Source organism: Prunus dulcis, chromosome 8 (assembly GCF_902201215.1).
Source record: "Prunus dulcis chromosome 8, ALMONDv2, whole genome shotgun sequence".
In the NCBI taxonomy this organism is placed as follows: domain Eukaryota; kingdom Viridiplantae; phylum Streptophyta; class Magnoliopsida; order Rosales; family Rosaceae; genus Prunus; species Prunus dulcis.
Window position 1 is genome coordinate 20226327 of NC_047657.1, and position 24712 is coordinate 20251038.

The following is a 24712-nucleotide window of genomic DNA, read 5'->3' on the forward strand; positions in this document are numbered from 1 at the left end:
AAAAGGAATAAGAAGAAAAACCTTGTCACTTTGTCATATTCAATCCTCTTATCTTCAAAAACGACCCTTTTTTTATTGGAGACCTCTTTGATATAATCGTATTACCTTCATGTTAACTATTTGAATATCTGTGCTTCAAACAAAATTCATACATGAATTAAGGATGATTCAAAGCTCATGCAAATTCCTATAAACCCTACAATTTAATCTCACTTTTAATTAATCTCTTAATTTTGTTTGTTAAATGTTTACATGGCAAAAGTGAGTTCCTAATTGTGTGCTTATATGGGTAAATAAGTCTCTCACATTAGTTGCCTCAATAGAATTGGTTTATATGAATATAGGAACAAACTCAACATATACAACAAACACAATCCCTCTATAAATTACCTATAAATTTTTAGTTTATATGGTAACCACACACGAGCTTTGCACAGTTAAATACCCTATAAAAGTTCCAATATCATTACGAACCACTATACATATTATATTGCATGGACACCTTATTAAGCTCAAGTGTTGAAGTGTCGGATACTTGGGCACTCCTCAGATACCCTTGTTCAGTGGTCAACGCGCATGTTCACGATCAAGACACTCTCCGAACACGGGTCAATTCATACTCAGGATCAACAAATGTGTTAATTCAATTATAATTCATATATAAATTAATAAACTACATTTGAAAGACTTGGAAAGCTTGAATTTCATTATGAAATTGGAGTATGAACATCAATATTTTATTTTAAAATTTAAATTTAAATTTTTTTAATTGCTGTGTTCTTGTGTCCTAATTTTTTGATATTTGCCATTTCTCCGTATATGTGCAAAGCTCATGTGTAAAATGATATTTTTATTGACATTGAGTTGAATGTTATTTCTCTATTAAAATGATAGTTTTTATTGGCACTCCAAAAAATTATTTATCTAAAGATTTATCAATTTGCAATGATTAATTAAATTTTCAATTATTGTTGAATGTACTATATAAAATTCCTTTTAAAGAACACAAACGATTTGCTTTTATAGGAAAATGAACAAACCACTAATGGATGGATTTGGTTCAATTATGCTATTAATTTGACACCTAACTAAACCAATTCAATCTATGATGTTATCTTAATTCAGTGTTTAGTTTGAAGCTTAAACATAATTAAATCATAATGAGCCCCCATCCTTTGTGGAGACCAAAGTGAAAATACTCCAACTTGCATGGATCAAAGTTAAAAAAACTAGTCAAAACAATTTGGGTCCGAAGTGAAAATAATTCAAACTAAATTGGCCATTCCGTTCCGTCTGCCAATTCAAAGATATTTAAGGTACAAAAGTACAATTTATATTTTGTAATTCTGTAAATTTAAAAAAAAAGCAAACCACAATAGCTATTTGGCCTAAAGCTTGGGGTGAATCCACAAATTGCCTAAATCATTAGGTGAAGCCACAAAATAATAAGAAAAGCCGTCTTATCAGTCTCTCTCGTATATATACGAAAAAACAAGGAAACGGTGGAGGGAGGGAGGGCGGTTGAGAAAAGAAGGAAATGGAGGGAGAAGAAGAAGCAGCCGCAGCTTCAACGAAATCAACAGAAAGAAAGCATTCTCTCAAACCCCACCCTATCTTCAATAACTATAACAGCTGGAAGCACAAGGTCTCTATCCCAATTCACGATCCACAACTTGTTCCAATCTATGTTTCGTCTTATTTCTCCAATTTTTTTTTTGTTGTCGACAAAATTCGAAGTTTGTGATTTATAAATTCGTAGTTTTGATCCTTTGATTTTATTTTGCAAGAACTTAGTCTATCCAATTGGTTGCACAAATAAAATTAACAGTTATCTTGAAAATATCTGTTAGTGTCTCTATGTGTGATGAATTGACAAATAAATTTTGCTTCCAATCTGTATTTTTGTAGTTGAGAGAGAACTGTTACAAAAGGGTAAGAGAAGACAGAAGGCGTTTGCTTTGGAAGATGAGAATGGTGCCCACTCCACAATTTCTCAGTCACATTCCAAATGTACTCCAGCTATATTCCTTTTTTTCTTTTACTTCCTCTTGTTTCTGTGTGCAAATTTAGTTTGCACTTAATATATATATATATCTTGCTTTTCCAATTTGGTGGAAGTAGTTCATTCATCCAATAAGCTAGTAATTGTTTCCTGGTCTTCTGTTTGCAGGATTTGATCAAATCTGCTTTCCAGGACATAGTTTCCGCTGAATTGGGAAAAATTAAGGACTCGTCATTGGATGACAATATGAGGATTTCGAAATCTGTTCCTGAGGGCAATGATGTGTTATGGGAATATGAAGGCCTTACAGACGCATACCAAGGTGATTGTGAAGAGATGCTGTTAGAGATGCAAAGGATCTTTTACCAAGATCTGAGTACAGAGCCAACTACAAAAGGTGAAAAATGGGTGAAATTAAGTTTGTTATAGTCTCAATTTTTGTAGCACAAAGTCTCCGGACTATCAACTCATAATGCTAATTGAAATAACAGAAAAAAGAATATATTCCTGTATATAGAGCTGTTATCAGAAAAACTCTTCTTTGGCTCACAAATGTGTGAGGTTTCTAAGAATCGTTCTTATCTCCTTGTCGCTAGATACAACTGTTTAGATGTTTTTGTAACAATAATATGAATATGATCATCAAATGAAATTTTCTGAAGCCATAGTTATCCTTTTCCCTCCCTACTGTTGTTCTTTTTCTTTCTCTGCATGTGCCTTGGAAGTTTTCATTGGTCAGTTCATCATTTTGAGCAGAGATGTTTACTCTAGCTCTTTGCAGAAACAGAAATCCGTGTTGAAACATGGGAAGATGAAGAGGATGAGTATTTGGCCCAGGCGGTTTTTGAGCATATGCAACTGAACGACAAGCAGGTATAACACCAAAAATTTCGAGTATTCAATGAAGAACCCACAATTTATACGAGTATATATCCAATTTTCACAAAGATATATGATTGCTAATATTATCAATTTAATCTTTATTGTAAATTTGTACTAAGGAAACTGTACTCAAGCAAATTTATTGTTGACATTATAGAGAATATCACTTTAGCTATTGATTAATTCCAAAATATTATTAATGCTGTCATTGTTTTGATTTAAAATCCAGTTAGATGTTGTAATGAACATTTACTCGTACCATGGACGGCTAGCACTCACTGGATGGTAGGAGCAACAAAGTGTTAATTTGGTCATCCAATTTTTGGAAGATGAAAAAACTCGTTAAAGGGATAGCTCAGTTAGGCAATCTTAGATGCATTCTAAAGTTTTTTCTGATGCGGTAGCAGTTTTAAAACTTAAGTTAGACAAGAGTGAAATTGAAAAGTTGGACGCAGTGGGAGGCCCTTCATGGTTTGGGCTCCCCTTCTGATGTCTTAGTGGGAACTTCAATTTTGGCCCAAGTTGTGTGGGAATATATTATTTCCTGCTCGAGGACAGTTTTCACTTGTCAGAATTGAATAAAATTGACTTACAGGAGGGTGGCAGAATTACATTTCTTAAGGTTATGCTCTCTTAATGTTCTCACTAGTACATGGTCGTGTTCACTATTCCTATTGATGACCAATTAATAACAGAAGCTCCAGATGTGATTGTTATGGAGTAATGTTGGGAGGGGCATTTGAGTATGGGTGTGCTCCCTATTAGAATTGTAGTATGTTACACCTCGGGTCTGAGAACATACCCCTTTACCTTTTTTACTGAGTTTAGGGTGTGATAAGATTGTATGAGAGTCTAAACCAGCTGCAAGTGTGTGGACTCGCCCCATGCAAAGAGTTGTGACCCAAAGGGGTACATTGTGAAACCCAAGATCCCTGACTGAGATTGCGAAGATTACCTGAGGCAGATATAACCAAGATGGTTGAGGAGATAGCGTGAGAGGTGAACACAACATCCATGTGTTGAGTCTCACAGGGCCTACTTGAGTTGTGTGGAAATGCTATATATAGCATCTCTTCAATCGAAAGGCTGGTTATGCCCAAAGCGGGCAATATATATGTGGATGTGGGTCGTTACAAATTAGGAGTAAGAAAACTTGGGTCTCTTAATCAGGCTGCCATGTGTAATTGGATTTTGAAGTTCGCAGGGGAAAGGATTTTCAGGTCTTCGGTATATGGATTGTGAAGTCTAAAATCCTGCCTCTTAATTTTTGAGCATCTTATTACAGTTGTGGTCTCTCAGCTTGAAATTCTAAGTTCGTCCTGTGAACATGCTTCCCATTATATTAAAGTGTATTAAAATGATCCATATCATGCCATATATTTTGTGTTCACATGAGTAAGAGGCTTATAATACTTTCCTTTTTCTTATCATTATCAGTGCCTTCTTCATCTTGGATACTGATTGGAATTTTTTGACCTTAATGGTAGCTGCGCAAGGAGGAAGTTTGGTGCCCCATCTGTAAGCATGGAGTACTACAAGAGAATTATCATCTGATTTACTGCAGCCTATGTGAAATTCAGCTCAACAAAGGCGATGAGGTCTTACATCTTCTTTTGATTTTATTCATGCTTATGCGTTAATGCTTTCTTCTGTGCTGCTCACCTATCTATCTATGTATTAATATAGAATTTAGCCATCAAAAGATTTTATCAAATATCATTATGCTGCGTCCTTCCCTTATTAAGTTATAATATAGATCAATTTAGAGTGTTTTTGTTGAAACACATGCAGCTTAGAATAATAGCTAGCAAACGTAGTTGGACCCTTTTGCTTCAAAGTAGTGGTTTATCCTCTTCAATTCCCTAACTAATTTTCATATAGTAAAAGTATGCCTGAATGTGTCACGTTTGTGAAACAGGTCCTTGAAGATAAAATGACAAATGACGTTAGTTATATAGTTTGTCAATTTGATTAACCATCTTGACCATCTTATCTTATGAGTCAAAATTAAAAAATTGCAGGTTAATTTGGAATTATTGCGGGGCAGGCTAGCAGAAGTTCATGCAGAGCATTTTGATCGTGGGTGCACATTGAAGCCCAAATTTTGCATCGAGACTAGATTTAATATAACTGCATTGTACATTCTTTGTGCTGCTTGTAATACATTTGAGATTGTAATATAAATATTGTCAATTTTTACTTCCATTTTTATGGTTGAAAATCCGTTATGCCAATTCTTCTTTATCAGATGATGGGGTCTAAATTACATGTATTGGCGATGCTACCAAATTGCTAATGCATATCTCGGATCGGAGATTAACCTTCTTTTTTCTTTTTGGTCAGAGAAGATTAATCCAAAATGAAAAGTTTAATTATTTTCATAAACAAAAAAGACTGGTTTCGATAAAAACAAAACAAAAGCAGCTTATTATCTTCAAAAAGTCCCAACATATTTGAAAGATCATAAATACTTTTTAGGATCATAAATACTTTAAAAAGTCTTTCAACTATCCCTGTAGTTACAATTTGGTCACTCAATTTAATTATTAGTTGCAGAGGTCATTCAAGTAGGTGTTTTGTTGCACTATTAGTCCTTTCGTCAGTCTGTGACTTTTTTCATTAAAAATTAGGATAAATTCAAAAATTCATCCACAACCCTCCCTTTCCTCCGCAATCCTCCATTGCCGCAACCCAATGAATGGAGGAAGGATTATGAAGTCTTTTATTCTACCAGCAAACTAGTCTCGTGGTATTTGATGAATGGAGGAACTATAACCCAGTCATGGAAAGTTTAGAGCTTTCGATGTGCTATTAGGCTCTTGTTTTCTACGAATTCTGTCTACTTCTTCGTCCTCTTATACACACTTTGTTTGATTTTTCTTATCTCTTTTTCTCGGAAAATCTGTCTTCTTTCCAAGAAATTTTATGGGGAGGACTGGTTTGTTTGATCTTGAAAGACACTTCTACGGCGCATACCACAACAACCCAGTTAACATTTTGATACACACTGTGTTTGTGTGGTCGATATTTTTCACCTCTCTGGTTCTTTTGCACTTCACACCTTCTCTGTACACTTTCCCAGCTGGGCAAAGTCATGGTTTTCTATTGAATTTTGGGTTTGTTTTCACTGTGATCTATGCCTTGTTTTATGTCTGCTTGGATAAGAAAGCTGGATCTTTGGCTACTTTGCTATGTGTTCTCTGTTGGGTTAGAGCCAGTTTGCTTGCTGGTCGCCTTGGATTTTCTTTGGAGTTACCTTCGAAGGCGAAGACAATATCGTCGTTGTTGATCTCGGGTAAGACCCACTCCTTCTTGCTCCAGACGCCGGAGCCTTAGGGCCAGGTGGTCTTGCCGACGCGGGAGTCGAAGAGGTAGCAGAGGAAGGGTCGGTGTTGAAGGGGATAGTGGGCAGAGAAATGGCGGGTGTGGGTTGTGTTGTGGTAGCAAGCTTCGTCGCGACTGTTGCGGCAATGGAGGATTGTAGAGGAAGGGGAGGGTTGTGGATGAATTTTCAAATGTACTCTCATTTTTTAGGGATCTTCACTAATATACTCAAAATAGGAGCTGAAATTATAAAAAAACCCCACATGGAAAACACTTCATAAACACACCCAAAATCCATTTATTAAATAACAAATTAGTGTTGAAGTTCCAATAAATTACAGCACTGCCACTATCAAGCCCAACAGAAAAAAAACTCAAAAAACACCCAAAACAAACCCAGCCCAAATTTATAAACAAGCCCAAACATTGTACCATCTCGTATTCCATAACTTTCGGCCCAAAAAAACATTATAGAATTACACTGTTAATACTATGCCGTAGAACTGTCATAGAATTACACTGTTAATACTATGCCGTAGAACTGTCTTGCTATTAAACTGTTATGACATTATTATTTGCTGAATTATTATTTAAACAACATTATTGTTCAGGGGCGCTTTTTACCTACACAATAGGACAGTATTGTACAAACATAACATTAAAAAAAAATAAAAAATAACGAAAACCAAGGGTATGTCCCCACAACCCTTCATTCTCCATCAAACCTCCACAAATCATATCATAAAAGTACATTGTTAATACCATGTCATGAAAGTACATTGTTAATATCATGTCATAAAAGTGCATTGTTAATACCATGCTATATTGTTAATACAATTTCATAGAAAAACATTCTTAATACAATTTCATAGAAAAACATTGTAAATACTATTTCATACAAAAAATCCAAAAAACCCTAACAAGAGATTCGATATCCTTTGCTGCCACCTCCAATTGTCCATAGTTTCACCAGATACAATTGCAAAGGCACAAGGAAATACCTTTATAAGAAGAAAAAAAAAAGTACACTGTTAATACTATGTCACAGAAGTACATTGTTAATACTATGTCATAGAACTATTTTCCTAGGAAAAATCACATTTTTGCATATCATAAAATCACATTGTCCATAGTTTTACCAGAAGCAATCGCAAAGGCCCTCTACAAGAAGAAAAAAAAAAGTACACTGTTAATACTGTGTCATAGAACTACCTTCCTAGTGAAAATCACATTATGCATATCATAAACTTTAAGTGCACAACTATATGAGCAAAAAATAGCGCATGCTTTGTTACTGAAAAATCTGTTAATACTATGTCATGGAAGTACACTGTTAATACTATGTCATAGAAATCAACTCAATTGCAGGGTATGAACAGTTTAACAACTATTCATACCACTTACTGGAAGCTAACAACTATATTTCATTTGCATAATAGTTACGATAAAAATGTACAACTACAAAAACCCCATGTTCATAAACCAACAACCTTGAAAAACATAACGGAAAACACAACCTTTTTGAACAAACCTAGGAACCCAGAGCAAAAGCCCCATGTTCGTAAAGTAGCAACCTTGAAATACAACTGAAATTGAAAGAACAAGTGCTGTAGGTGAACTGGTTTGGCAACAAGTTGCTGCCAAAATTGCCATGACAGAAACAAACAGTATGAGTTGCAGCAGCCAATGCCTTGATTTTTTTTTCATTTTTTGCCACTGGTAAAAAATATTAAATGTCTTCTTCCTTGCTAACTAATGGCAACAAACTTTATACTGACCAAACCCCTTTGCAGTTTCCATGGATATGGTTACTAATTAAGATTAGTAAATTTGATGTGACACAAAAGCAAATGGATATTGCTGGCTAGAAAACCGAGCACAGTGAGAGACAAACAAAATTTGAAAAGAGAATTTTGCATTCCATTATCAGAACAGAAACCATTCAATCAATACTCCAATTTTGCATTCCATTATTTGAAGAAAAAAAAAGGAAAAAAAAGAAGAAGATTGGAGACTGAGAAAGAGAAAACAATTGTTATCAACTGCAAAGAATCTTGAGCATAAAATAAAAATGCTCAGAAAGTGGTCCAATTTTCTGTACAAGCTATCGCTCTCTCTGTCTCCCTATGATATTCTTAAGCCTAAAAGAATTTAAGAAAAAAGTTTACTTTGCACCTCAATTGCACAAGCCAACAGCTACTGTTAAATTTGCTTCCTCTCATATTGTCTCGCTTGAAGTTCTCATATTAACATTATTTCAAAAAACAGATGCTACTAGCATTCCAACAACCCCGAATACCAAGCATACCGTCAAAGTCAAATGATAACTTATCTCTAAAAATTCCCAAAAGTCCCTACAATACCTATACCAACATATTCATACTAACAAGGGGAGTAAATTTTGGTCTTGGACCTCGGCCAAAAAGTGGCTGGAGCAATTCGGAACACTGCCAAAGCCGTCGGTCAAACTAGGGTGTATTGATTAATTTCCAAAACTCCAAAATCTATCCTAACCACATACATAAACAGCTAGAGTACGAAAAGTAGATGAAGTTTCATACCTCGATCGACGGAAACAACAGCCGAAGTCGCCGAAAACGACGTCGGAAAACTCGAAATCCACAGACCTTTCTGAGCTTTTAGCGGCGTCGTGAGCGGCTGATGTGGCTGGGCTTTAGCCCAGACTTGATCGTCGGCCCTGGCTGATCCTTTTCCGACCGCTCTCACTGCTGGCCGTGGCCGGAGCACCAAGATCGCTGGCCTGGTTTCCGCCAATTGAGAGAGACGAGAGAGAGAGCGTCCAAAATTTTTCAAAAAAACTAATTTAATACTGAATGGGTAATAAATGTATTTCATTTAAGTAATTAAACTAAAAAATGTAACAGCTGTCATTTTTGGGTATTTTTTGGGTGTGTTTATATACATTGAATAGTATAGGGTATATTTATAGTTTCATGTCTAGGAATGGGTATTTAACTAATTTTGTACATTTTTTATAGAAAATTTAACAGATGACAGAGGGACTAATGGTGCAACAAAACACCTACTCAAATGATCTCTATAATTAATAATTGAATTGAATGATCAAACTGTAATTACATGTATAATTGAGAGACCATTGATACGAATAACCCTACTTTTTAATTATTCTTTGTCACATGGCGTTAGCTTAGCGCACATGTGGGCAAAACAATGAGATTTGAGAAAAAGCGCAGGACCAAACAACAATTATGCAGGCAGGCACATGTGCCAGAACCAGATTGTGAGGCTTTGCGGGGTTGGAATAGAATACTCCACACTTATAAATAATTTAGACGAACGGGACCCATTTGTGGCGACTCGTCCGGCCGCGACCTGATAGGCTTTGGTGGTGTGATAGACGAAGCCAAACCGAAGCCTCTCATGTGCTTGACCGCGGTTCCCGTCGCACCTAACCCAATCCTATGAAGCCCTAACTCGGACAGACTCGACTCAGATCGACCACCAATACTCGCTTGCTTCCCGTTTGGCCATGCCACTCTGGTTCACTGCGTTCTTCTCCCTCTCCAGAGAGGACTCCCTCGCATTATCACCCCTAAAATTGGCGTGTTTTCCAGGTTATTGTACGGAATTCAGCCATGGCTGCCGCCGGTACTCACGTCCCTAATCCTAAATGTCATCTTTGCAACGCGGGAGCTGGCGCCGCTGCCGGTATGTCATTTTCTCGTGCTTGTTTTGTACCCTTTGTTTGGTTGTAAATGAATTCAGCGAAAGTTGGAATATTGAGTAATTTGTTGTGCTCTGACTGCTAATTGGAAAGCCATTTTGATTGCATTGATATGTTTTATCACAATGAGATATTGATTGTATGTATACATTTATATACATGTAGATTGAATATAAGAAACTTGTTGTTTATGATGCCTACTTGTGGTTTTCTTGTGAATCATTTGATATTTTTATACTTTCAGCTATTGATTGTTTGAATTGGGCAGGGGTTATTGCTGCAACATTTGTGTGTCCTTTAGATGTTATCAAGACTAGGCTTCAAGTTCACGGGCTGCCAAGGCTCGGTAATGGGAATGTCAAAGGTATGCGCTTTGACTTTGCACGAAACCAATATCAATATGTTTGCTTTCTATTATTTCAAGCACTCTAACAGTTTCTTAACTTTTCTGAATGAATGTTGTTTTTATACGAGTATCATGACATTTTGTATGTTTATTTGATGTACAATTTATTTTTCCATGTCATCAGGTAGTCTCATAGTTGGTTATTTGGAACAAATATTTCACAAGGAGGGGTTACGTGGCATGTATCGTGGGCTCTCTCCAACTGTCCTGGCATTACTTCCTAACTGGGCAGTAAGTCTTGATACTTCCTAAAACCAAATCCTTCATTTTATTCACATAACCAAATACAACCTAATAGTTTGTAGAAAGGAAGTTCCATACATGTGTTGAATAACGAGAAATGAACTTGGCTTACTTATTATCCATTGGTTATATTGGCCACAAACCACACAACTTTTCTGATAATTGAGGCATTCGTTAGGTATCATATATTTTTCTCACCACATATATTCTCTTTGTTGCTCATGCTTTCCCTCTGCCTTCTTACCTTGGAACTTGGAAATTTATAAATTTTGTGAATAATCACATATTGTAACTCTTTGTAGGTTTATTTCACAATTTATGACCAGCTCAAAAACTTCCTTTGCTCTGATGGTTAGTACGTGACCATTTTCTTTTTAGATAGATTGTTTAAACTTTAAACCTTATTTTTCTTTTAGGTAAATTCACCATCCATCTATATCTTATGTCCAAGTGTGTGTGTGTGTGTGTATTTTTGTTTTGACATTGGTGCATGTATAGACGAGAATCATCATCTTCCCGTTGGGGCCAATATGCTAGCTGCTTCGGGTGCTGGAGCTGCGACAACTATTGCTACAAATCCACTTTGGGTTGTCAAGACTAGACTTCAGGTGTGTCTCATTTCATTGTAGTTGTGTCTACTAAGGAGCTTCTCGTTGAAGTATTTGTCTTATTTCTAGTGTTACCAGGACTAGCAGCTGTAGAATGAAAGGTGTTGATTTAGCGTACTGTTATTGTCTTCTCTCCCAATTTTCCTGTTCTATTCTGCAGACTCAGGGAATGAGACCAGGTGTGGTGCCATATAGGAGTACACTTTCTGCTTTGAGGAGAATAGCTCATGAAGAAGGCATCCGTGGTTTGTACAGGTTTTGTATCCCATATCATTAGTAAGTTGTATTAATCAATGTGTATCTAATTATTTATGTTGATGATGATGCCTGTGATGTGTTGTTTGACAGTGGTCTTGTACCTGCTTTGGCTGGTATCAGTCATGTTGCCATCCAATTTCCAACCTATGAGAAAATAAAATTTTATTTAGCTAATCGAGGTAATAGTCTGCCTGCTTTTAGTCTTTTATGTACTCTTGACAGAGTTGTGATGTATGGTTTGATGCCATTATATCATATAGCACTGCAATAGATAGGGTTTAGCCCCCTGCATTTAGTCTTTTATGTACTCTCGAAAGAGGTGTGTTATATAATTTGATGTCATTATATCAGATAACACTACGGTAGATAAACTCGGTGCACGTGATGTTGCCATTGCCTCATCTGTATCCAAGATATTTGCATCAACATTGACGTACCCACATGAGGTACTAATCTGAATGGATTTCCCAATTTGATTTTAACCTTTTGTAGTTTTTTTGGTCAAATTTGAATTCTTTAGTTTTCTCTCCCCAAAAATACCCATGATTATATCAATTCAAAATACATACTTGCCATGAAGGAGGGCAGAAAAACGTAAAAGCCATGTTTCAGTGATAAGCATACTATGCAGAAAAATTTTACCTATTAGCGGAAGTTTTCTAGAAGCTGCAGAATAAGCCATCCATTAAAGTAGCATATTGAAAAATCATGCACTAACAAAAATTGTATGTAGGTGGTACGCTCAAGGCTTCAAGAACAAGGCCACCACTCTGAGAAGCGTTATTCTGGTGTTGTTGATTGCATTAGAAAAGTATTTCAGCAAGAGGGCCTCCCTGGTTTCTACCGTGGATGTGCCACCAATCTTTTGAGGACAACACCAGCTGCTGTAATTACGTTCACAAGCTTCGAGATGATTCATCGGTTTCTTGTTACTTTATTCCCCCCTGGTCAAACACTATGAGATGGATCGTTCTCCACTGAGGATGGCGGAAAAAAGAACCGAGTCGTGTTACTTGAAATTTCCAAATAGTCAACTCAATTAGGTTAGCCATTACTTGTCTGGTGATGATAGGCTAAGGCTTCCCTCATCGGATCTGTATGTCGATTGTTTCGGTGGCTTTTATATATATAAAAGAAAAGAAAAGATATTGCAGGCTCATGCCCCCATGAAGTTGTTTTGAGGGGAAAATGAGGATTTGCCATTTAAACACTGATGATGATGAGAAAGTAGCGTAGTTTACAATTGAAGGGTTGTGAATTCGATTTATGGGACTGAGTACTCGTGACATTAAAGTTCCATTATTTGTCATGTTCTTGTTACTTGTTGGATGTTGGACTCAAAAGTATCCTTATTTCCCTCATGCCTTAGATTGACGCTACTAGATCTTTACATAAAAATGAAGCACGGCAGCTGTTTCAAAATGCAGTTGTGTAGTACAATTTATCCTTTATGTTTTTATAAATGAGGAGAGCACAATGATTTTTTTGGAATCTCAGTTCTTTACAAGCTAAAGGGTAAACATAAACACAACAAGATGGGAGGGAGGAATTGTTTGCGTTATTGCTCAAATGCATGCTAATTGCACATTTTACTGGTGGGTTTCGGTGATTGTTTCTCATTGTACTAGGGAAATGGTGGTTGGCATGCGGATTGTAGTTTTTGTTAGATATGCTGGCAGGTGAGGTTTTTATTCAAATTTGTAATTAGTAAAAGAAAAGGAATAAGAACTGATAATGGGGAAGTCATTCGTTTGGGAAAAGGAAAAAACAATTAAACTCTGAAACGAATATTCAAATTTGTATTAAATTATTTAATAATATTGTCAACAGCATCTTCCATCTCTGATCAGAAGTGGTGCAGTGCAGTTTGTGAAACAGAGTTAAGTAAGGGAGCAGTTTATTGCTAGTCTACTTGAGCAATGTGGAGATGGCCATGCAGTTGCTTGCCAGCTTATTCAATGTAACAACATCGTCCTCCTTCAAAGGCAGCTTGAAGCCGGGAGACTCGGCGACAGCATCATCACAAGTACCAAAATAGGTAATCACTGCGCTAAGCCTGGTTTGTAAAGTGCCGACGTCGCGCGCGGCAATGGCCTCACTGGCACCGTTGATGTCGTCTACGGCAGATTCGTAGACTTCTTGGCATACTTTGATCGACGACACATCTGCCGGCGATGTGGAGGGATTGCTGGCCGTCTTCTTCAGCTGGCCGAGGGCCCCTTTGGTGAGGTCCAAGCATGCCTTCATCTCTATTTGAAGGACGGTGGTAGGGTCGGCATTGCCGCGTAGGTTAGGAAGGACGGTGCTGGAGCAAAGAGCAGAGTTAGTAGTCTTGGCACAGATATTTTCAACAGCCGCATCCGCCTGTGGGGTTGGGCGTGATGAGACTTGACCGGAAGAGATGGATATGAGGAGGACGAGGAGGACGAGGAGGAAGACCCGGCTGTTGATGAGCTCCATTGTCTCTTCTCTTTTCTTTACAGGAGGAGGTACAAGAGGAGAGACAATTAAGGAACAAGAGGTTAGGGGGAAGGGGAAAGAAGGTTGTGTTTTTAGATGATTGAGTAAACGAGTCTAACCTGCACATTATATATACCAACAACAATGGCATTTAGGGTAACTGCTTTTGGAAAAATTAGGATGGCCAGCTTTGGTTACATCCAAGCGGTTGCAATTTCTGGTACATTTTATTCATAGTGTATTCTTGTTATGGGAGGTAGGGAAATTTATCAGTTATAACCATATGGTGTAGTGTACAGGTTGTAATTTGCCACTTTTCTTGTAAATACCGAACTCTCTCTCTCTCTTCTTTTTTTTTTAATAATTATTTTTCTTGTTAACTTTAAATAAGCTCTAAAAACACTGATTAAAAAAACTTCCAGAAAATTTGCAAGACGAAATATAAATAAGGCTATACAGAGCAATTAGGCATTTTGAAAAGTTTTTTTTTTTTCAGACCTCATCAGTGATATCAAAAACTGAACTAAAATTTTTTACCTTCGAAGCTGCAAAGATATTGCAGGGTGTTCCTTACTTGGAGAAATCCCAAGACTATATGACGCCACGACAAGACGCTTTCCAACTTCAGGTTTATTAAGCTTATATCTTCTTTGACCATAGCCAGTAGGCGAAGGTAAACATACCGGCTTTGCGGTCCTTTTAGCAGAAAACTGGGTTAAGGGGCTAACTTGTGTGCTCGAACAAATATCATCTGCTTTAGTCTTCAAGTGTTCTTCAGGCCAACTTTGAACAACTCTGGATGTAACAGACCTTGTAGGACTTGAAGGACCACCATCTTCACTAAGATTCGAAAAGTATCTGTGAATAATGCCGGATACAGATACTACTTCTGATGACGTATGGGTGTGCTCATCTATCATTGATTTAGATGCACAATCAGGAAACTTCTCCTTGTCAATTTGGACTCTATTCACTTCGTATGCTGAGGAGATTTTCTTTCTTCTCTTCCTTATCTTTGTAAAGTAGAAAGGTCTTCTGAGCTTTCCGAGTAAAGGGTTGTGGCATCGAAATAATTTTTCCCTCAACATCCTTTTACAGTGGCCTTTTGTGTTACTCTTAGCAATGCTTGTAACAATATTCTCTGGATGCAGAGGATGAGTAATACTAAATTCAGGTTTTGAGGCTGCATACTTGGGTAAACATGGCCTATTGCGATCACTCAAAAATCTTGCTTCCACATGAAGAAACCATGTTCCTTTCACTCCCCGGAAAACACTCTTCATCGGCACTGAATCAGGCAGGTGATACAGGCATGATTTTCGCTTGACCTATTAAAAAAAGTAGAAGCAACAACCAAAGATTGATGTATGAGGTCAAGAACTAGAAGAAATGAAAGAGTAGCAGAAGTAAAAATCACGCTATGAAATAAAGATAATTAAAACAATGCACCATCAATCTGGAAACTCGGATCTCTCCTGAATTCCAGAAACAATTGAAGTGCTGTGTCTCAAGTTCCCCTGCAAAACAGATTTGGCAATGAAAACCATTGCGTAAATGGAGCAAGGCAGACAATAACAGGATGTTACAATCTGCACTAAGGTTCAATAACTTCATAACATCATTAACTACAAAAGTAAACACTTTGCTCTGCTTTGTAGAAGATTATGTAAATGTAATGTAACAGAGTGTCCGATCTGTCTGATACTGAAAGGGCCCGAGAAGCTTATGCCAAAAAGAAAAAGCCTGAGAATCCTTAACATTATTTGATCAGGCATGAAAAAACATATGCCATTGCCATCAAAACCCACCTAGCAGCTAAATCCTACAATGCGTCACCACTAGCGCAATCACTAATAAGAGGGAAAAAGAAGGTAATGCCCAATGAACTAGACTGGACGTTTCAAACAAATCACTACCCAGAACAAAAACAAGAGATAAGTGAAACAAGAAGTGCTTCTACTGTAGAAGTACAAAAATATATCAAACTAATACAAGACAAATGACACACTCATCAAACAAAGGAGAGAGACCAAAATCTGCAGTTTAAAATCCATAATTGGAATGAAGTTTACTTTTATTCCTAATATAGTTTTTGCTTTTTGCTTACTTTTTAAGTCTCTTGCTGTGATATCTGGTGAGACATCCATGGCCATGCGAGTGCCCAAGTTGGTGTTTACGAAAACTGCTACTTCCACGGTCAAAGCCATTGGCGTCTTAGGATTTAGGAAAGGACGAGAGGAATATCGAGAAAAGGAGGGCTGTTGAGTGAGAGTGCGGCGGAAGAGAGGAGGTACGCGTTAACGCAGGGGTGATTTTGAAAACTATCCCTTTTGTTTGTTTGTACCCATATAAGTTGGTGTATGTAATAATTTGGCCACTAACTTTTAAGAATTTACAATAATAATCTTTAAAGTTAAAATATTTTAACCTATATGAACGTGAACGGTTGTTTCAAATTGTAACTCGATGAGAAGTTTAGGTTGTGCAACTTTCCCTTAATACGCTCGTCTCATAAGCGCTGCACCTTAAAATAACGCACCGGCAATCCGTCGCCATCCTCCGTCAGTCTCATCTCATCTCCGATAAAAGGAAACCATGGTTTGGGGTTTCTTCCCCGATGACCCTCACTCAGGTAATATCTTCATCTTTTCTTTTCTTTTTTCTTTTTGGCGCCTTCTGCTTGTTGAACTTGCTTTGTAACTTAGCCCCGCCGGGAAAATGAAACCAAAAACCAGGAAATTGAACTTGTTATATTAACTTCTTCAGCCGTAAACTATTAACTTCTTGTAGCTTGTCGCTTTGAAAGTAGTTGGGAATGTAGAGTAGAAGTTGTCATTGACAATGCGTATTTTAACGTTTCTGATGCTTTAGGTTCTAGTAAATCCCTATGTTTTAAGGGTTTAGTTCGCATGAATGTCTAACTGGGTAGCATAATATGACAGGTGAAGATAAGTTCTATATCTTCGCAAGGGGAACGTACAAAGTGGGTCGGAAAGGTACTTACTTAATTGACATTTTATATGCACCAGTTACTCTTTTTGTTGAGTACATGTTGTAGATGGAAAATGTGTCTATATTCTGTGATCATAATCATATAATCCAGTTTTGTATAGTTTATTCTTCATTCCTTGGTTAGGCAGAAAGAAGGCAACACTTGCGCTAAACACCTTGGGCTAAATCCAATTATTCTTCAGAATGATTTTCTTTCAAATTCCAAGCTGATGACCAACCACATAAGCATCTTCGATCTTACCAATGACATTTTTCTTTTCTTTTGGCCATGAACTCCTTTTTGTTTGATTAATTAGTTTCACACCCTCTTCTCCTTTCCTCTCCTCTCTGACAAGTCCCCTTCTCCTAGTATGCTTATGTTACTAAATTTGTTTATTTTTCTATGTGTGGCCGATGGTTTTAAATCATCACCTTATGCAACCTTGTAGGTTGTGATGTAAATATTACTAAAGATAAAGGAGTTTCTCGGGTCCATGCGGAAATAGTTGTTGATGCAATGATTTCTGCCCCCCTGCATACAAAATCTTCTATTCTATCTTCAAAAGTTCGAATTAGAGATTGCTCAAAGTATGGAACATTTATTAACAAGAACCTTACATCGATGGAAAAGATTCATGAGTTACCGAATAAAGAAACATCACTAAGAGAAGGGGACTTGGTTTCATTTGGTACTGGCAATGCAATCTACAGGTAATATAACTATTTTTCTGAGTTTGCTTTCTGCATGTGTGGCATCAAAGAATACAGCTGTTCTTGGATTATATATTCTGATGTGATGCAGCTGGATAGCACCAGATACAGTTACGTCTGCTGATTGTGAATGCTATTGCATAAGACTTGCACTGCAATGATTTCTTCCGTATTGATATGCTTATATCTTGTAGTAAAAATCTGGCAGATTTTCCTTTGTTCCACTCATTTTCTTTGCGTGCTGCTCGGATCCAACCCAAGTGAATCATGCCCTTGAAGATAAACTTTCATCATTTGGTTAGTGACTAATGAGAAACATAGTGCTTACCTGAAAATATTCATGGCCCCATATGTTGTTTTGTTTTCTTGTCATAATATCATCTGTAATGCCTCTTGGTTGCTTGTCATAATTTCATATGTAATTAATCTTTTCCTTATAAGGTGATCTAGTCTGTGTGGGGTTGTTCCTACTAAGATTGCAAGGCCTACTGCACATTGGAGTATTTTGATGATAATAACCTAAAGAAGAGCGGGTAGGGTGCTTCTGATTAGGTGTGCCATGTATAATTTATTTTATTTTATTTTATTTTATTTGTTGGGGTGGGTGGATGGGTGGATTTATGCTTTCCACTGAAGTTTCTTGTGTGCTTCCAGGTTGAGTTGTGGATGTGCTTTTTGGGATTGGAGTGGTGGTTTTGTTCACAGTCCAAATTGGCACATCGTGGGGCCTTTATGCATTTTTTGTTGTTTGTGGTTGGAGTGGAATAGGAGAGCTTTAATTTAAAGTGGATCAAATGTTCTTTGGTAGAGTTAAAAATCAGCTGATATCTTTGTTTGAATACTCTCATAGGAGTTCTTACGCATATTTCTTTCTTTTTTTTTGCTTTCCTTATTGTTTTTCATTCTTTTTTGCCTTATCTCTTGTATGCTTAGGTTGCACCACCTTGGTACTTAGGATTATCGTGACTTATAAAAGAGAAAAGAAATGTTATTAGTTGGAAACATCATATGGTTAAGTTGCCAGTTTACCCATTGCTTGTTAAGTGATGTTTTCTTGTCATATTATTAGGGCGTTAGGGCGATGCTGTAATGGTTACTAACTATTATGTTTTCATTAGGTGCTCATATCACTTATCATCTGAGTCAGGAGTGCACACATGTGCTTGTTGACCAACTCATGCCAGTAAAAGAAGATATGCTGGATGCTATTGTGGCGAAGAAAACTTTTGTTCTTGGTAGTTGGGTTGAGGTAGGCCATAGTTCAAGATCATGCATTGCTTTTGTTGGGTGAATGATTGTGCTTGAAGTCATTGAACTTAATTTTTTTTGGTTTCTTTGATTAGTTTATTGTGATACATGGGTATTATTATGGACTGGTAAGACTTGTTTTACCTTTTTTTTTTTTTTTTTTGGTCTAAAGACTTGTTTTACCTTAGGGTAGGAGTTCTTGGTTTATATACCTCTTCTAATTTTCATCAGTTATCGTACTTGTGGTGCTTACTAAAGTTTAAATTGAAATGGTGGAAGATGGAGGAGGATATAATAAAAGTTAAACCTAGAATTATCTATAACTAGGTTGATGGGAAATTTTTAATGAAACATAATTTTATTCCAGTTTTTGATTGTTACTAATTGCTGCGGTTTATTAAGTTCCTTGCAGAAAAAAACATTCGCACAGAGCTTCCTAGTTGTGAATCGTGAGTGTTAATCATAATCTTATTTTGGATTTAACTTTGCTTCATTGAGTTACTTGTATATCATCAATGGTTGTTCTGATAAAAGTATTCTTTCTTCTGTCCTGTAATCAGCTTTGCTCCAACACTAACATTTGAAGGAGTATCAGTCAAACTTGCAGACCCGAGAACTCGTGAGAACTGTTTGGAAGGGTACACCTTTTTGTTGGACTCAAAACCTGTGGTAAAGTTTTGCTTTCTTTAAACCTTTAGAAAATTTAGAATCTTTTTTCTGAATTCAAATGAGTTTTAACTTTTATTCCTAATACCATTGCAAGAGGAAATTATGATTGTATAACTGTTCATAATCTTTTATATCAGAGAAATTTGTTAGATGTTCACAAGTGTGCATTCAGCTGTTGACAAACTTACTTGCAAACACAAATCAGTCTGCACTGAATGTTTTATTACTAAAGTATGATTCTAGAAGTTGTAAATGGTTTTGGGTAGATATAATGGATAGTTTTGTTGCTCACTCAAAATTCATGTTTGAGAGATCAATTCTTGTCTTTGAACTGAAATGGTTGCACTATATGCTGATCTGTTGTATTTTTGTGCTTTCACAGTATAAATTCATGAATCGCTTGCGGTCCTTACTGGAAGTGAGTGGTGCGAAGATTCTTACGATTGATGCGTTTAATTTGAATAGCCAAGTATGATTCTATGTTTTACATTTTGGTTTACATCTGAACTCTGAAAAGAAATACAATAACGCTACGGGCACCAACTTGTTTACCAACTTTTGAATACCAACACATGTGGCACATGACATGGCAACCTATGTCATCTGCCACCTCATTTATTTTAATTACATAATTTGTTATATAAATAAAAGAATTTCACACCGAAAAAAGAAAAAAGAAAAAAGAAAAAAGAAAAAAGAAAAAGAAAAAAAAATTCTTTTATTTATATAATAAATTATGTAATTAAAATAAATGAGGTGGCAGATGACATAGGTTGCCATGTCATGTGCCACATGTGTTGGTATCCAAAAGTTGGTAAACAAGTTGGTGCCCGTAGCGTTACTCAAAGAAATATACATTCAACAGGATCATTTTCTCTGGTTTATTGTGATACTACATATTTGGTTTATTATTCTGAATCTTGTTGGATGTATATTTCCTTTCAGAGCTCAGATTGCGGAGAAAATGATCGTGTTGTATGTGTTATCCCGGAACAATCGTCAGATGATTGGTTCAATAAGCTTGGTTCACTATTAAGAGTGAATGAGACTGGCTTAATATCTGCCATTTTAAATGGACGGCTGGATCCAGCTATGTTAAAGTCACCTTGTGGTGAGTATTCTAGTTATCTTTTGGATACATGTGTCAACTGATTAAAATTGAAATCCTTCTAGCTTACCTTGCTCTCACCTTAATTATAGCAGCCATTGTCACTGAAACAGTACTGCTTTTCCATTTTTCTTTTTATTCCTGCTGTTATTATTTGTATTGCCGCTACACTAGTTTCTTTTTTCATTGAAGTGCGAGAATATTATCCACTGGTGAAAGAGAGTACATGTGTGCGTGTTTTCGCTCTTTTGCAAAGGTAATGCAGCTGATTCTGTGTTCTTCTGCAGTAGTTGTATCATCTTCATGCTCCACAGATGAAACCGTGGTAGCTGATTCTGATACGGAAGAAATAGCCACTTCAGTTTTGGCAACTGCATCTCTTGGCACCAAAGGAGTTGTTGAAAATGTACCCCATGAAATCTCCACGAATTATGCAGCTCCTAAATCCGAGGATAACTATGTCATGAGCTGTCGACGCAGTAGTGACATATCCACCGTAAGAGGCAAGCTTGATGAATCTGAAAGTGGAAATGTAGATATTATTTATAGCCAAGATTTGATTGTGCGAGATGCAAGCATACCTTGTACCGTTGCTACTACTGCAAACCACAGAGTTGTAAATTTCAAACGCTTCAGAAAGGTAATGATCTAAACTTTCTCAGTTCCATAGGATATTGTGCAGTAAGGTTTCAATCTGTCACATATCGTTTAATATATATTTCGGCATGTCAAGAGATAATACATGGTCAGCTCCTGTTTATGTTGTGTAGTTTTAAAAAAACCTGATTTATGTTGAGGTTTCAATCTGCACTAGTCTTTTAAATTTTAAATTTTGGTGTGTTGAGACATCATCAAATCCTGTTTATCCTGTGTTGTTTTTGATTTTTCTGATTTATGCAGCGGCTAAGTCAATCCCAATTTTCTTAAGATAAGCCTACCAGTATTTGGCTTATCCGAGGAAATGGCAGCCCAATGATCTCTTTTGCATGTTACCTTTAAAAGTATTATGGACTTCGTCTTTGTTGTCCAGCTTTCAAGTAGGCTGATTTATAACACAATTATATGTAATTGTCTCGATATTTTGCAGCCAAATATTCAATCTGGGAATAGCTTCAACAATATTATTCCATTCTTAAAGTACCCATATAAGTAAGACCTATTTTACCAATCCTATTCAATTTATTTATGATGTTTAGAACATCACCAGGTGCACCATTATCTATGCCTTGTTTCTTGATGATAGAGATTCTGACTATGGGGGTGAGGAAGTGCTAGAGTCTGTGAAAGAAGAGAAAAGGAGAAAGCAAATGGAAGCCGTTTCTGAAGAATTATTTAATAATGAAGGGTAATGCTTCTCTTTTTTCTTTCTTTGGCTAATTAGAAGAGGATATGTCTGAGAACTTACAATCTGTTTCAATGATGTAGGAGGAGTCGTCGTGGCGCAGCTGGTTCTATTCGTGGGATTCTTAGTCATGGTTAACAATGTTGAACTCCTAGCCCAAAAGAAAACAGAAAGGTAATTTGCTACATGATTGTATTCATGTATTCTTGTGTGTATGCATTTTAATTCATAAGCATCTACGCTGTTTAATCAGTTTTTATGTGATTTATTTTTTGCCAATTCAGTCAGCTGATTTAATGCACTAATTATACACTAAACGGAATTTGAAGCCCATTTGATATTGGCAACGATTCTATTGTCATCCAAAAATGTAAAATAAAAGTTGTAATTCTAATTTGATGGAAAATGGCTAGAAATAGAAATATTGGATTAGCTTGGAGAAGGTAAAGTGGCAGAAGATCATAAAACAAACGGCCAATCTGCTATTACAAGAAAATGGGAAAAGATTTCAAAGATCCTAACATGGCAATTTTGCAATTTTGCAGGCAAAACTGTCGCAGCAGCAGCAGCAGCAGCAGCATGGCTAGCAACCACACAACTAAGCGCATTCAGGAGCCATCGATAATTCTGCTGGGAAATGTCCATTTCGGGATGAGAACCAGCAGGGAAGTGTGATCTGCCTGTTGGTCAGCGTCGCTTGTATTTGCTATCTTGTATATTTTTCTGATATAAAATTGCTATCTTGTATATTCCCCTTGTACGAATATATTTTTTAATTTAGATAATTTTTCTATGGTTCATAAAATGCCTTATTTTTATTTTTAATGCAACTTGTAAGAACTTGTCAATGCCAAAAACCTAGTATAATCTTCATCCTAAAATATTAGTTATCCTCCCAATTTTGTCACAGGGATCTCTTTGGATGAATAGATGAAAGAGATACCATTTTGTCAGAGACATTCTGCAATGCGTTTCAATAATCCAAACCATCTAGTTTTTAGATTTCCATCTAAAATAGTTACCCTTTTATTATCATCATGAATATTTCGTTCATTTTTATTGCAATGCTTAAGTTTTTTATTTAGTTACGGACAGTATGTAGCTTACTGGTGTGAACTTAAATTTAAGAACAAAGAAGGAAGAAATTAATAAACTGTTAAAGCCATAAATTAATAGACGAAATAAAATAAAACAATACGCCTGAATATGAAAGAATACAAGTATATGTATATAGTATGTACAAAGAATACACCAATTCCCCAACTAAGGGACTAGTATAACTTATTAACCAACATATATAAATATGTAATATATAGAAATAGATTAATCCTTCGCTACTTTCAAAAGAGCAGCGGATAAAATAGGAAAAATCTTTAGTAATGAAGAAAATAGGTAAATGTGAAATGAATCAACACAAGATGGGTAGCGCCCACGGGACAAGAAGAAAATAAGCTCTCCCCCTATGATCCTCTATGTATGCATGTAGCCTGAAGCCTGTAGCCTGTAGCCTGTAGCCTGTAATGTAAGAGATTATAGCCTAAGCCTGAACTTACAGCTACTGCTTTGAATTGTAATATCATTATTCGCGGAAACACTGTCCACCAACAACCTGCACCTCACCAAGAATTTGACCTTTGGGAGCTTCAAGCCTCCCAGCTTAATCCTCACAGGTTGCCTCACTCTGAGAGTCAGCGGAACATTGCCCGTCTGCTGCTGCTGTTGTTGGAGGGTGCTGAGCAGGCCGCTCGCATCTGGGTTCTGTCCTGTCAGCTGGACTACAAGTTGAGTGGTGTTGCGGTGACCCTGGTAGAATTTTGGCAAACCTCCTTCACAGAGCTTAGTGCCTGTGTACCAAACATTCAGGCGGCTGCCGCCTTCGTAGTAGATGCCGATCTTCTTGTTGGGGTTTCGCGCAGTGATGCTCACGTCGAAGGTGGCCGACAAGCTCTGATCATCATTGAGATTGAACTGGGTTATCTGCAGTTTGTCCACCGTGAACTTTGGAAGCTTTGGTCGGAAAACGAGGAATATAATACCAGCAGTGATGGCAACCAGAATGATTTGGAGCAAGATCAGGCTTACAGTCCAACAAAGGCACCTGCATAAACAGCTCCTCTTCCTGCGAATGGGCGGTGGCTTGGAGTGCGTCACCGGAATAGTCCGCCGTGGGAAGGGAGGATGCTGCCCCTGGTGATGAAAATCAGCTGGATCACCTTTGTCCGATTTTGAAGCTCCAGTTGGTACCAAGGGTGCCTCAGCTGCTGCTGGCGGTGCCTCTACATCTGGATAGATTCTTTGGTGATCAGCCATTTGGATGATATTATAAGAAGAGTTAATCACTAGTATCAGCGAGATCACTTCCCTTCAATGTCTTCCCAGTTCCTCCTTCTTTCTCAATATATAAGACTTGTCTGAGGCAGGCAGCCTTCAACTTTCAAGGCAAGAAAAGGTCGTAATATGTACACATATATCACACGCCACGCGTTTGAAAAGCTTCCAATCCTTGACTTTCTAGGGGCTTTTATATACTTGTTGTATGATATTTATTGGGCATGCGCTCCCCCTACCTCCCTCCGCCCTCCTTCCCTGCCAAATATTCAACAAACCAAACGTCTGTACATACATACATACATACATACATACATATGCAAAATGTATGACTTTAAGCGCCAACGGAACTTTCTTGCGTTGCTTTATATTTATAATTAAAAGCGATGCGTTGACGCGTCTGATAATACTCCATATGTTAAAACA

The 24712-nt window shown here is 37.0% G+C and overlaps 6 protein-coding genes across 13 annotated transcripts; 4 read left to right on the top strand and 2 right to left on the bottom strand.

Moving 5' to 3' along the window:
• The first annotated feature begins 1481 nt into the window (after positions 1–1481).
• LOC117636315 lies at positions 1482–5089 on the top strand. 3 transcript variants are annotated; one of them, XM_034370757.1, is made up of 6 exons: positions 1482–1645; positions 1909–2010; positions 2171–2399; positions 2784–2875; positions 4372–4482; positions 4906–5089. In XM_034370757.1, the coding sequence occupies exons 1-6, from the start codon at positions 1538–1540 to the stop codon at positions 5065–5067; spliced, it is 804 nt and encodes a 267-aa protein (XP_034226648.1). In that variant the 5' UTR covers positions 1482–1537; the 3' UTR covers positions 5068–5089. The 3 variants fall into 3 exon arrangements, with proteins under 3 accessions (XP_034226648.1, XP_034226649.1, XP_034226650.1); XM_034370758.1 differs by having other exon boundaries at positions 1508–1645; positions 2790–2875; XM_034370759.1 differs by lacking the exon at positions 4906–5089 and having other exon boundaries at positions 1508–1645; positions 4322–4413.
• Positions 5090–5809: 720 nt separating this feature from the next.
• On the top strand, positions 5810–6220 carry LOC117638697 (2-hydroxy-palmitic acid dioxygenase mpo1-like). Its single transcript, XM_034373789.1, has one exon. It carries the CDS (start codon positions 5810–5812, stop codon positions 6218–6220), a length of 411 nt encoding a protein of 136 aa, XP_034229680.1.
• Positions 6221–9473: 3253 nt separating this feature from the next.
• LOC117637102 (nicotinamide adenine dinucleotide transporter 1, chloroplastic) lies at positions 9474–12785 on the top strand. Its single transcript, XM_034371895.1, has 9 exons — positions 9474–9898; positions 10183–10278; positions 10445–10551; positions 10866–10914; positions 11062–11171; positions 11332–11426; positions 11520–11608; positions 11781–11875; positions 12163–12785. The coding sequence occupies exons 1-9, from the start codon at positions 9826–9828 to the stop codon at positions 12388–12390; spliced, it is 942 nt and encodes a 313-aa protein (XP_034227786.1). The 5' UTR covers positions 9474–9825; the 3' UTR covers positions 12391–12785.
• Positions 12786–13200: 415 nt separating this feature from the next.
• Positions 13201–14267, bottom strand: LOC117637103 (putative pectinesterase/pectinesterase inhibitor 26). The gene has a single exon (XM_034371896.1). The coding sequence runs from the start codon at positions 13887–13889 to the stop codon at positions 13338–13340; it is 552 nt and encodes a 183-aa protein (XP_034227787.1). The 5' UTR covers positions 13890–14267; the 3' UTR covers positions 13201–13337.
• A 2082-nt stretch (positions 14268–16349) lies between these two features.
• On the top strand, positions 16350–22707 carry LOC117638083 (nijmegen breakage syndrome 1 protein). 6 transcript variants are annotated; one of them, XM_034373172.1, is made up of 14 exons: positions 16350–16521; positions 16832–16885; positions 17330–17591; positions 17800–17888; positions 18710–18840; positions 19242–19288; positions 19400–19508; positions 19891–19977; positions 20454–20619; positions 20904–21256; positions 21704–21765; positions 21860–21961; positions 22042–22132; positions 22504–22707. In XM_034373172.1, exons 1-13 carry the CDS (start codon positions 16485–16487, stop codon positions 22094–22096), a joined length of 1554 nt encoding a protein of 517 aa, XP_034229063.1. In that variant the 5' UTR covers positions 16350–16484; the 3' UTR covers positions 22097–22132; positions 22504–22707. The 6 variants fall into 6 exon arrangements, 5 of the variants coding, with proteins under 5 accessions (XP_034229063.1, XP_034229065.1, XP_034229066.1 ...); XM_034373174.1 differs by having other exon boundaries at positions 20907–21256; XM_034373175.1 differs by having other exon boundaries at positions 19891–19926.
• Positions 22708–23103: 396 nt separating this feature from the next.
• LOC117637353 (NDR1/HIN1-like protein 6) lies at positions 23104–24382 on the bottom strand. Its single transcript, XM_034372224.1, has one exon. It carries the CDS (start codon positions 24266–24268, stop codon positions 23489–23491), a length of 780 nt encoding a protein of 259 aa, XP_034228115.1. The 5' UTR covers positions 24269–24382; the 3' UTR covers positions 23104–23488.
• Between the last annotated feature and the right edge of the window lie 330 nt (positions 24383–24712).